General features: G+C 42.8%; 1 protein-coding gene across 1 annotated transcript in view; it reads left to right on the top strand.

Moving 5' to 3' along the window:
* The window catches only part of CPA6 (carboxypeptidase A6), a 141,282-nt gene that overhangs the window by 98,845 nt on the left and 30,057 nt on the right, over positions 1-12,380 (top strand). The window contains exons 4-7 of the mRNA XM_038766731.1: positions 694-808; positions 2,455-2,556; positions 4,223-4,327; positions 12,143-12,253. Coding sequence (XP_038622659.1) covers positions 694-808; positions 2,455-2,556; positions 4,223-4,327; positions 12,143-12,253 — 433 coding nt within the window. The remainder of the gene's footprint in view (positions 1-693; positions 809-2,454; positions 2,557-4,222; positions 4,328-12,142; positions 12,254-12,380) is intronic.

Here is a 12,380-nt window from a genome sequence, read left to right as displayed (position 1 = left end):
TTAGTTACTCTCAGCCCTGTGTAGGACAGGGACTTTGTCCAAACTGATTATCTTGTATTTACCCCAGTGCTAAGTACAGTGCTTAACAAGTATGGTTGTTGTTACTGTTATTATTATTATTACAGTATCTGACACATAATAGGCACTTAACAAATACCATAAAAAATTAGTAGTATTTACTGAGCACCTACTGTATGCTGAACACTGTACTAAGTGCTTGGGAAAATACAATAAATAGCCACAATTCATGCCCTCAGAGCTTACAATGTGGCAGGGAAGACAGAAAAACAATCTCTGTGTTTTAAGACAATCACATTGTTACTTTGCAGTTTACCTTGAAGCAAACTTAAAAATTCCCATTATTGAATAAAACCTTCATCCATCAGAATGGTTTATTTATAGTGATGCTACTGATGCCTGCTTATCTGTTTTGATGACTGTCTCTCCCCTTCTAGACTGTGAGCCCATTGTGGGCAGGGATTGTCTCTATTTGTTGCTGAATTGTTCTTCCCAAGTGCTTAGTACAGTGATCTGCACACAGTAAGGGCTCAATAAATATGATTGTTGGAATGAATGAATAAATGAATGGTTTGTTGCTGGGTTTTCTTTTATAAATTTGTTGTTTTTATTATACCCTACCCTCCACTTTACTCTTCACAGGATTTTTTATAACATTGATTCTTTCTAAACTAGGATCCTCATATCTGACCTACAGGAAGCTTTAGAGAAAGAAAGCAGTTGGAGGACCAATCGGAATCGAAGATCTCTTGGCGACTACAGTTATGAAGTGTACCACTCGTTAGAAGAAGTAGGTGACCATTCATTCAATTTATTGAGCGCTTACTGTGTGTGCAAAGCACTGAACTAAGCGATTGGGAGAGTACAATATAGCAACAGACACAATCCTGCCCACAGTGAGCTCACAGTCTAGAGGGGGAGACAGACATTAATATAGATAAATAGATCCATAAATAGACAAGAAGATGTCTTTATCTGTGATGAGGGATTCCCATTGGTCACCTCCAGATCTAAGAATGGGGGAAGGATTATTAAAAAGATAACTCCCTATTATCTGTGCAAAACCCAGTTCTCCTAGAATGAAGTGATAGCGTAGTGAAAACATGCATTATGGCAGAACTGAGTATATTGGGATTGAGAGAGAAGGGATAATGAAACCAACAGATAACCCAAACCTTATCAATCAATAATAATAATAATAATGGTATTGTGGTACCATTCCATTGGTAAGCGCTTATTATGTGCCCAGCACTGTTCTAAGCACTGGGGTAGATACAGGGTAATCAGGTTGCCCCACTTGGGGCTCACACTTTTAAGCCCCATTTTCCAGATGAGGTAACTGAGGCACAGAGAAGTCAAATGACTTGCCCAGGGTCACAGCAGACTAGTGGCAGAGCCAGGATTAGAACCCATGTCCTCTGATTCCCAAGCCCTTGCTCTTTCCACTACGCTCAATCAGTTGTATTTATTGAGCACTTACCTTATGCAGAGCATTGTACTAAGCGTTTGGGAGAGTACAATATAACAGAGTTAGGAGACACATTCCCTGCCCACAACAAACTTATTGAAACCATTAGTTTATTTCAGTAATCTCTCCTTTCAAGCCTTTATCCACTAGTTGCAAAATGGACAGACTTTAATCCATCTCCAGATTTTCCCCTACTCTTCCGTTGACAGAGCCTATAGAACGGTGAAATGGCCAAACAGTGTCAACTAAAGTGTCCAGGAAAAGCAAACAATCTAGTTAATCCACCAACTGAATAATTAGCCGCTGCATAATTGAAAGGCCGCTGGAGGGGGAGAATATTGTTCCTTCATATAACCTACCCACCTTTCTGTTGTCTTTTCTTGATTTAGAGCCAAATGAGGATGAGCACTTACGGCTTCTGCCATCCATCACCAACTTTGGCCCCTATTAGAGTCTGACCTCCATATCTAAAAATGTCCATAATATAAATGCCAATTCATTGGTTTTTAAGCATGGTAATAGCATGCAAAAGAGCATCTAGGAGCCTTATTCAACATAGTTTATAGTTAGCACACACATTCTTAAAGTTATTTTCTTTACCTTCTTGACCAATTTAGTGAGAGAAAAGAATAGATTATGTTCATTTAATAACTCCGTGGCAACCGGCCAACATAATAATTATCTTAGTATTTATTAAGCACTTCCTATGAGCCAAAGTGCCTTGCTAAGTGCTGAAGAAGAAACAGATAATCAGATTGAACACAGGCCCTATCCCTTTAGCTGTTGGGATAGTGAAGTAGAGGGGGAGTGAAATTCCACTGCTGGAGGGGCACAGAGAAAACAGCAAAGAAAAGCTCTGCTATTTTCCTTAAAATCCTGCTGACCTCTTCTTTGGTCATTTTCTGTCCCTTTTTTTCCTTTATGAAATGAAAACAATTCTGGTTTTGTATTTACTTTTGTATTTTCAGATTCAAAATTGGATGCATCATTTGAATAAAACGCACTCGGGTCTCATTCACATGTTGTCCATTGGAAAATCTTACGAGGGAAGATCTCTCTTTATACTGAAGGTAAAGATAAGAAATGACCGAAACATATCTGATACTTGATGCCTGCTTTTTCCAATCAAATATAACTAAAACAGACGTATTACTCAGCTATTCCACATGGCCAGTAAATCATTATGGTATTTGTTAAGTGTTTACTATGTGCCAAGCACTGTACTAAGCCCTGGGGTGGATTCAAGCCAATTGGGTTGGACACAGTTCCTGTCCCACATAAGGCTCGTAGTCTCAATCCCCATTTTACAGATGAGGTCACAGGCACAGAAAAATGAAGTGACTTGCCCAAGGTCACACAGCACACAAGTGACAGAGCCAGGATTAGAATTCATGACCTTCTGATTCCCAGACCCGTGCTCTATCCAAGCGGCGTGACTCAGTGGAAAGAGCCCGGGCTTGGGAGTCAGGGGTCATGGGTTCTAATTCCGGCTCCACCACTTGTCAGCTGTGTGACTTTGGGCAAGTCACTTAACTTCTCTGTTCCTCAGTTACCTCATCTGTAAAATGGGGGTTAGGACTGTGAGCCCCACGTGGGACAACTTGATTACCTTGTATCCCCCCAGCGCTTAACAAATGCCATTATTATTATTATTATTACTCCTTAAATTGAACACCAAATGTCAAGAGGAAATATTTCATAGATGCTCACAAGGGACCTCAGCTATTAATCTGAGCAAATGTTCCTTCCTGGTATGGGGGCTATTCTGGTGAAGGTTCCGGAGGTCTGTGTTTACATCTTCACTACCTGGCAGTGTTCAGAAATTGAGATTTTAGAGGGCTCTGAATGGAGAGTAAGAGGTGTATGGGATCCCGGTAGGGTGCAGAGCTAAAAAAATTAGGTCTGCTGGCATGGCTGGACCTCTTCTGAGTAAACTCCGAAAAGTAGAATTCCTGAGTTGAAAGGGATCGCAAGAGGATGTGGTCTTGCCCCCTGCCTCTGAGCATGTTACTGATTCAGTGCTCTGGGATGGATGGGTATCTAATCTTCCACTTTTTTTTTTCTCAAATCTTCAAGGATGAAGGGGTCAGAGTTAGACCATTCAAGTATTTTGTCTTGGATGGGATTTAAAATGATTTAATTCAGTTTATAATAGTGTAAACCCAATAGGATGATTACAGGGGACAATAGTCATTTATTTACTGTTCCTTTTGAACTAATTTGCTAGATTTTTAAATATTTTTATTTCATTTCCTAGCTAGTTACTCATTTCCCGGCCAATGCAGCTGGATTTTTTCCCCTTCTAGACTGTGAGCCCACTGTTGGGTAGGGACCGTCTCTATATGTTGCCAACTTGTACTTCCCAAGCGCTTAGTACAGTGCTGTGCACAAGTAAGCACTCAATAAATATGATTGATTGATTGATTTTAGAGGACATCAGGGTGATCTGATCTGATGTTAATATTCCTTTATAAAATCCAGGGAGAACTTTCTATCAGGGAAGGATTAATTTTACAGACCTTTTTTTCCATGTGCATTTTCCACTCCTCCAATCTGTCATCTAGGGAGTGAGTTTACTTTATCTGCATGGATTAAGCATGGAATTCCTAGACAAACCTGTGATCCTTTTTCACTGATCATCAGTGGGGTTCCTAAGGAATCCCCCTACACTGGCTTCTGTTGGTGAACAAATAAAATAAAAACTAAGATGGTTACTATGGTTGTCTATTTTTCCAGCTAGGCAAGAGATCCCGGCATCACAAAAGAGCCGTCTGGATAGACTGTGGTATCCATGCAAGAGAGTGGATTGGTCCTGCCTTTTGTCAGTGGTTCGTGAAAGAGGTAGGTTGAAATCCTTTGCAAAACTTTCCGGTATTTCCGGCCCTGGATGAAGATGGAGCCTCCCTTGGAGAATGATCAATCAATCAATCAATCAATCAATCGTATTTATTGAGCGCTTACTGTGTGCAGAGCACTGTACTAAGCGCTTGGGAAGTACAAGTTGGCAACATATAGAGACAGTCCCTACCCAGCAGTGGGCTCACGGTCTAAAAGGGGGAGACAGAGAACAAAATCAAACATACTAACAAAATAAGATAAATAGAATAGATATGTACAAGTAAAATAAATAAATAAATAAATAGAGTAATAAATATGTACAATGATGAGCAGGCCTCGATCCTGAGATCAGTTGTAGTGCTGCTGGCGTATTTCCTCTCGTCCCTACCACTCGTGTTCCCACTGAGCCACGGAGCACAACAAGGGAGTAGGCAGGGAGCGTGCTGAAGATCAGAACTAACAGTGCTCTCTGAATGGGTTTCTCAATCAATCAATCGTATTTATTGAGCGCTTACTGTGTGCAGAGCACTGTACTAAGCGCTTGGGAAGTACAAGTTGGCAACATATAGAGACAGTCCCTACCCAACAGTGGGCTCACAGTCTCAAACTAAAAGGAGTAAAGGAGAGCAGCATGGCTCAGTGGAAAGAGCACGGGCTTGGAGTCATAGGTCGTGGGTTCTAATCCCAGCTCCGCCACTTATCAGCTGTGTGACTTTGGGCAAGTCACTTAACTTCTCTGTTCCTCAGTTACCCCATCTGTAAAATGGGGATTAAGATTGTAAACCCCATGTGGGACAACCTGATTACCTGGTGTCTACCCCAGCACTTAGAACAGTGCTTGGCAGGAAATATGTCTATCAACTCTTGTATCACACTCTCCCAAGTGCACAGTACAGTGCTCTTCTCACAATAAGTGATCAGTAAATACCATTGATTGATTGATTCCCCTTTATGGATTTCCACTGGGGGCAAGCTGGTCATTTCCCCCTCCTTGTTTTTGAGGTAAGTAGTGTTACATTTACCATTTTTGTTAGACTTAGTCAAAGCGATTCATCTCATTTCTTGCCCCATTTATTTTTCATCATTTGACAGTGTCCAGTGTCTTGAGCCGTAGCATACAACATTCACAGCTACAATGGACCACGACAATATTAAGGGCCATTTAGTTATTAGTTGTTATTCACTGGAGTCTGGGTTATGTCTTAAATAATAATAATAATAATAATAATAATAATAATAATAATGGCATTTGTTAAGCGCTTATTATATGCCGAGCACTGTTCTAAGCACTGGGGTAGATACAAGGTAATCAGGTTGGCCCACGTGGGGCTCACAGTCTTAATCCCCATTTTACAGATGAGGGAACTGAGGCACAGAGAAGTCAGGTGACTTGCCCAAAATCACACAGCCGGTCAGTGGCAGAGCTGGGATTAGAACCCACGACCTCTGACTCCCAAGCCTGGGCTCTTTCCACTATGCCATGCTGCTTAAATGTTTCCAAAGGATTGAACAAAGCCAAAAGGAAGACATGTTGAGGCTAGACTCTATTTTTAGTTGTATGCTTCTGGGAGAGTGGGTCCAGGGAATCAGTGTTCTTCTAAAATGGGGAAAGGTCCAGACTGGATAGAGGTTCAAGCTGGTGGGCAAGAACTGTGTGTCCAGGGATAATTTGTGTTCTGTTCGAGGTGACGGGTGGGCTAGGAGTGTCTCAGAAGGAGGTCTTGGTTTGATTAGGGAACAAATGATCTAAATCCCCTCCAACTGCAGGAGGTGGGATGAGGCCACATGTCACATATCATTAAAAACTCTTATTTTTAGAAAAGAATCTGAATCACACGGGCAAGTACGTGAAGAGTGAAACCAAGAGAAGAACCAGAGATTTAGAGATGGAGTGCAGGAATATCAGAAGTAGGCATTTTTTCACAATTATGGTCAGATCCCAAATCTGCCAAGTGCATTTGATTAAAAAACTAAACTGTCAGTTCTTAAGTTCATGAAGAAAATCATGAATTGTGATCTGCATTTTTAAACTATCTGAATATCTTTTCATTTTACATGTCTTTAACAAAATGAGTGTTTCCTTCCAGACTACCCCATCGCTAAAATCATTGTCAGTTGTTTCATAATGGGTGCCTTCATTATGCATATCTCTGGCAGCCTATTGAAGAATTGGGTCATGTTCTTTCTCCAATGAATATCTATTTAGATACGTTATGAGGTGGTATTAGAAGAAATATTTGACCTGTGTAAACAGCATTGTCCCTTGTACTAGAACACGAGTTGTCCACAATGTGGGTTCTTCAGAAGTACAACACCCACGTTCTTGAAGAACTGACTCCTCTTTGCTTTGTCTCTTGCTGTCTCTTTCATGCATATGTCTCCTTTCTAAATATGTCCAAATCCACTGCTTTTCCCAATTGAATTAAGAAATTGAAGCTTCTTAGAAAAATGATGACAATCAACTCAGAAATCTAGAATCAGTATATCCCAAGCTGGATAACCCAAGGAAAGCTTTAGGAGGTACTTTAGGAGGAGGAGAAGGGAAATTATCCATAAATCCTCTCATTTCTGTCTCCCCAAACAGATTGTAAGATACTCGAGGGTGGGGATCTTGTCTACCAACTCTATTGTATTGGACTCTCCCAAGCGCTTAGTACAGTGCTGTGCACAGAATAAGTGCTCAATAAATACCATTGACAAATTGATTTTCAGCTGTAGCAACAGTATTAAATGGAAAATACTCTTTCGACTTTTCTTGCTTAATGAAACCGTTTGGTTCCTGGAGTGTCATCGCCAGATTTCAATTTTGGATTCCTGAACAAGAGGATTAAAATGCAAATGCAGCCAGGGTTTCATACCTCAACACCACTTGAAATATTCAGTGAGGTGCGGTGTCGCCTAATGGAAAGAGCAGAGGATTGGGACACAGGTGAAAAGAGTTCTAATCCCAGCCCTTCCCTTCGCCTGTTGGAAAAGTCAGTTCACCTCCCTGGGCTCCAGTTTCTTCCATATATAAAATGGGTTTAATATTCTTGTTCTTCCCATGTCATAGCCTGGGAACCTCAGGTGGGATAGATATTGTGCAACGTAAGGTCTTATAAAACAGTGTCTAACATCTACATATATCAGAATGTCCTCTGTCCTCAAAACCAACAGACAATTCAATGCTTCAAAGCCTTATTGAAGACCCATCTCCTCTAAGAGGCCTTCCCCCTTTCCTCTTCTCCCACTCCTTTCTGCGTTGCCCTGCCTTACTCCCTTTGGTCTCCCCCACTCCCAGCCCCACAACATGTATGTTTGTATCTGTAATTTATTTCTATTAATGTCTGTCTTCCCCACCTCTAAACTGTAAGCTCACTGTGTGCAGGGAATGTGTCTGTTTATTGTTGTACTGTACTCTCCCAAGCCCTTAGTACAGTGCCCTGAAGTAAGCACTGCAGTAAGCACTCAATAAATATGAGTGAATATGTGTGAGTGTGTGTGTGTGTGCATTCATTCATTCATATTTACATGAATATGTCTATTCATGCACATATATTTGGGTTGTGAGCTGCAAGGGATACAAGGTAATCAAGTTGTCCCACGTGGGGCTCACAGTCTTAATCCCCATTTTACAGATGAGGTAACTGAGGCACAGAGAAGTTAAGTGACTTACCCAAAGTCGCACAGCTGACAGTTGGCGGAGTCTGGATTTGAACCCATGACCTCTGACTCCAAAGCCCGGGCTCTTTCCACTGAGCCACGCTGCTTCTCTATATACAGGTGCTGTGGGGAGGGGAAGGAGGTAAGGCGAGGGGGAGGGGGAAGAGGGGGAGAGGAAGGACTGTGAGCCCACTGTTGGGTAGGGACCGTCTCTATATGTTGCCAACTTGTACTTCCCAAGTGCTTCGTACAGTGCTCTCTCTGCACACAGTAAGCGCTCAATAAATATGATTGAATGAAAGGAGGGGATCAGTCTGGGAAGGCAATTGGCAGAGCTGGGATTTGAACCCCTGCCCTCTGACTCCAAAGCCCGGGCTCTTTCTACTGAGCCACATTGCTTCTCATATTGACTTGCCCAAGGTTACACAGTGGTCACTGGCATAGCCAGGACTAGAACCCAGGTCTCCTGCCACCCAATCTCATGCTCTTCCCACTAGCGTAAGCTGCCTTCTATGTGGTAGCGCTTTTCAAATTTGCACAATACCATCCATCGACTGTGAGCCCACTGTTGGGTAGGGACTGTCTCTATATGTTGCCAACTTGTACTTCCCAAGCGCTTAGTACAGTGCTCTGCACACAGTAAGCGCTCAATAAATACGATTGATTGATTGATTGATTGAATGGGCCTAATCCAGCCCATTAGTGAGGAACTCCGGAACTCCATCCCCCCATCTTACCTCCTTCCCTTCCCCACAGCACCTGTATATATGTATATATGGTTGTACATATTTATTACTCTATTTACTTATTTATTTATTTATTCAACTTGTACATTTCTATCCTATTTATTTTGTTGGTATGTTTGGTTCTGTTCTCTGTCTCCCCCTTTTAGACTGTGAGCCCACTGTTGGGTAGGGACTGTCTCTATGTGTTGCCAATTTGTACTTCCCAAGCGCTTAGTACAGTGCTCTGCACATAGTAAGCGCTCAATAAATACGATTGATTGATTGATTGATTGATCTATCCCGTGCAGAAGGGTTCTTTTTAGAGGGTAGTTGCCATTTCGAGGTAGGTTGAAGAAAACTGAGAGCAGTTCCCAGCTGCTGCCACACCGAGGCATGTGTTGCACTGTTATATAGCTAGTTTGAGGAATATCACTGCTTCAGACTTATTTGCTAGCTACAGTCATCAAGAAATGCCTACCCCTAGAAGTGCTGGGCCATGCTAAGTATTTCTTTTTAGCTTTTATGTATTTACCCCTCCCTCTGGCCTGGGACTCTCTCCCCCTTTATAATTACAGACCACCACTCTCCTACCTTCAATAATAATTAATAGAAATTATGGTACTTGTTAAGTGCTTACAGTGTGCCAAGCACTCTTCTACATGCTTGTAATCAGGTTAGCAATCAATCAATCAATCAGTCGTATTACTATGTGCAGAGAACTGTACTAAGCATTTGGGAAGTACAAGTTGGCAACATATAGAGACGGTCCCTACCCAACAGTGGGGTCACAGTCTGGAAGGGGGAGACAGAGAACAAAACAAAACATATTAACAAAATAAAATAAATAAAATAGATATGTACAAGTAAAATAAATAAATAGAGTAATAAATATGTACAAACATATATACAGGTGCTGTGGGGAAGGGAAGGAGGTACGGCGGGGGGTGGAGAGGGGGAGGAGGGGGAGAGGAAGGAGGGGGCTCAGTCTGGGAAGGCCTCTGGGAGGAGGTGAGTTCTCAGTAGGGCCTTGAAGGGAGGAAGAGAGTTAGCTTGGCGGATGGGCAGAGGGAGGGCATTCCAGGCCTGGGGGATGATGTGGGCTGGGGGTCGATGGCGGGACAGGCGAGAACGAGGCACAGTGAGGAGATTAGCGGCAGAGGAGCAGAGGGTGCGGGCTGGGCTGGAGAAGGAGAGAAGGGAGGTGAGGTAGGAGGGGGCGAGGTGATGGACAGCTTTGAAGCCAAGGGTGAGGAGTTTCTGCCTGATGCGCAGATTGATTGGTAGCCACTGGAGATTTTTGAGGAGGGGAGTAACATGCCCTGAGCGTTTCTGGACAAAGACAATCCGGGCAGCGGCATGAAGTATGGATTGAAGTGGGGAGAGACAAGAGGATGGGAGACCAGAGAGGAGGCTGATACAGTAGTCCAGACAGGATAGGATGAGAGCTTGAACGAGCAGGGTAGCGGTTTGGATGGAGAGGAAAGGGCGGATCTTGGCCATGTTGCGGAGCTGAGACCGGCAGGTTTTAGTGACGGCTTGGATGTGAGGGGTGAATGAGAGAGCGGAGTCGAGGATGACACCAAGGTTGCGGGCTTGTGAGACGGGAAGGATGGTAGTGCCGTCAACAGAGATGGGAAAGTCAGGGAGAGGGCAGGGTTTGGGAGGGAAGACAAGGAGTTCAGTCTTGGACATGTTGAGTTTTAGGTGGCGGGCAGACATCCAGATGGAGATGTCCTGAAGGCAGGAGGAGATGCGAGCCTGGAGGGAGGGGGAGAGAGCAGGGGCAGAGATGTAGATTTGGGTGTCATCAGCGTAGAGATGATAGTTGAAGCCGTGGGAGCGAATGAGGTCACCAAGGGAGTGAGTGCTAGGTGTGGTCCCCACCCACAAGGAGCCTACAGTCTAGAGGGGGATACAGACTTTAGAGTAAATTGCAGATTAGGGAAATAGTCGAGTGTAAGGATACTTAAATAAGGGCTGTGGGGCTGAGGTGAGCATCATCAAAGGCTTAAGGGGTACTCAGAGGCAGAGAGGACCATGGACAGGGGAAATAAGAGGCTAGGTCTGCAAGCCCTCTGGGCAGAGATGAGATTTAAGGAAAGTCTTGAAGGAAGGGAGAGAGGCAGTCTGTCAGATCACCTTGTAACCTCCCCAGCGCTTAGAACAGTGCTTTACACATAGTAAGCGCTTAATAAATGCCATCATTATTATTGTTATTATATGAGGGAAGGAGTTGAAGCCGAGACAAACGAGTTAAGGTACCGAAAGTAGGTTGGTGTTACAGTGCAGAGTGTGTGGGTTGGGTTGTAATAGAAGATAAGTGAGGTAAGTTAGGAAGGGAAGAGCTTATTGAGTGCCTTAAAGCCACTGGTAAGGAATTTTTGTTTGTGGCGGAGGCGGATGGCAACCGTTTTTGAGCAGTGAGAAGCCATGGACGGAAATTTTTTTCAGAAAAGCAGAGTGAAGTATGGACTGGAGAAGGAGAGACAAGAAGGCAGAGAAGATCCCTCTTCTTATTTTCACTTCTAGTTTTCTTTTTTTTTCTGTTCTTTCTACTTGCATCCTCTCTCCCTCCCGTTCATGTTCTGATCTCCTTGTTTTTTTGCTCTCATCTTATTTATCTTCTGTTTCTCTCTCCCCATTTTTGTTCATCGTTCCTGACCCATTCTTTCTAGCTCTTTTCTCCAACCTCTTTTCCATTCAGTTCCTTTCCATCTCTTACCTAGCGTGGGGATGCTATATGGCCTAGTGGAAAGAGACTTCGCTCTGCAACTGTCCTGGTAAGTACAGTTTCTGTAAAATAGGGATGCAAAAAATTGTAAGCGTAAGCACGGTGTGGGATAGGAATTTATGTGGGATGGGGTAGTGGGGAAGCAGCATGGCATTGTGGATAGAGCACTTGCCTCGGAGTAAGAAGATCATGGGTTCTAATCCCAGTTCTGCCACTTGTCTGCTGTGTGACCTTGGGCAAGTCACTTCACTTCTCTGGGCCTCAGTTACCTCAGCTGTAAAATGGGGAGTAAGACTGTGAGCCCTATATTGGACAGGGACTGTTCGATTTGCATGTATCCACTCCCAGTGCTTAGTACAGTGCCTGGCACATAGTAAGGGTTTAACAAATATTATTATCGTTATTATTATAAAATCATAAATTTTCATGTATTCCAGCATTTAGGACATAAATACTTGAAAATGCCATAGTTATTATTAGATTGTGGTGAATAAACTTGATGAAGGCTGGAGATAGAATATAGGAAGTGAAAATATGGTTCACCTTGGCTTTATTTCCATTTTATAGGTGTTCATGTAGTAAAGCAGATTTGAAATATATTTCTCTTGAGCAGCAAATATTTTTCACATTCTACTTTCCTCAGTCTTCATTTTAGGGATTTTGCTGACTTAGAAGTTTGACTGTAACAGAAATGACCCAGGGGTTCAATCTGTCTTTTAGGCTCTTCAGACATATCGGAGTGATCCTGCCATGAGAAGAATGCTAAACCACTTATATTTCTACATCATGCCCGTATTTAATGTTGACGGTTACCATTTTAGCTGGACAAGTGTAAGTTTTCTGCCAATGTAACCAAAAATAAAAAAAGTATTGAAAAACTAGATTTAGGTAGGAAAGTCTTACAAATGTGTTGAAATGAGTCGATTTATTGTTTGTCATGGTATTTTACCATGTGCCA

Source organism: Tachyglossus aculeatus, chromosome 25, assembly GCF_015852505.1.
Source record: "Tachyglossus aculeatus isolate mTacAcu1 chromosome 25, mTacAcu1.pri, whole genome shotgun sequence".
NCBI classification, from domain to species: domain Eukaryota; kingdom Metazoa; phylum Chordata; class Mammalia; order Monotremata; family Tachyglossidae; genus Tachyglossus; species Tachyglossus aculeatus.
Note: the sequence above shows the minus strand (reverse complement) of the source record. Positions and strands in the feature narration are given on the sequence as shown.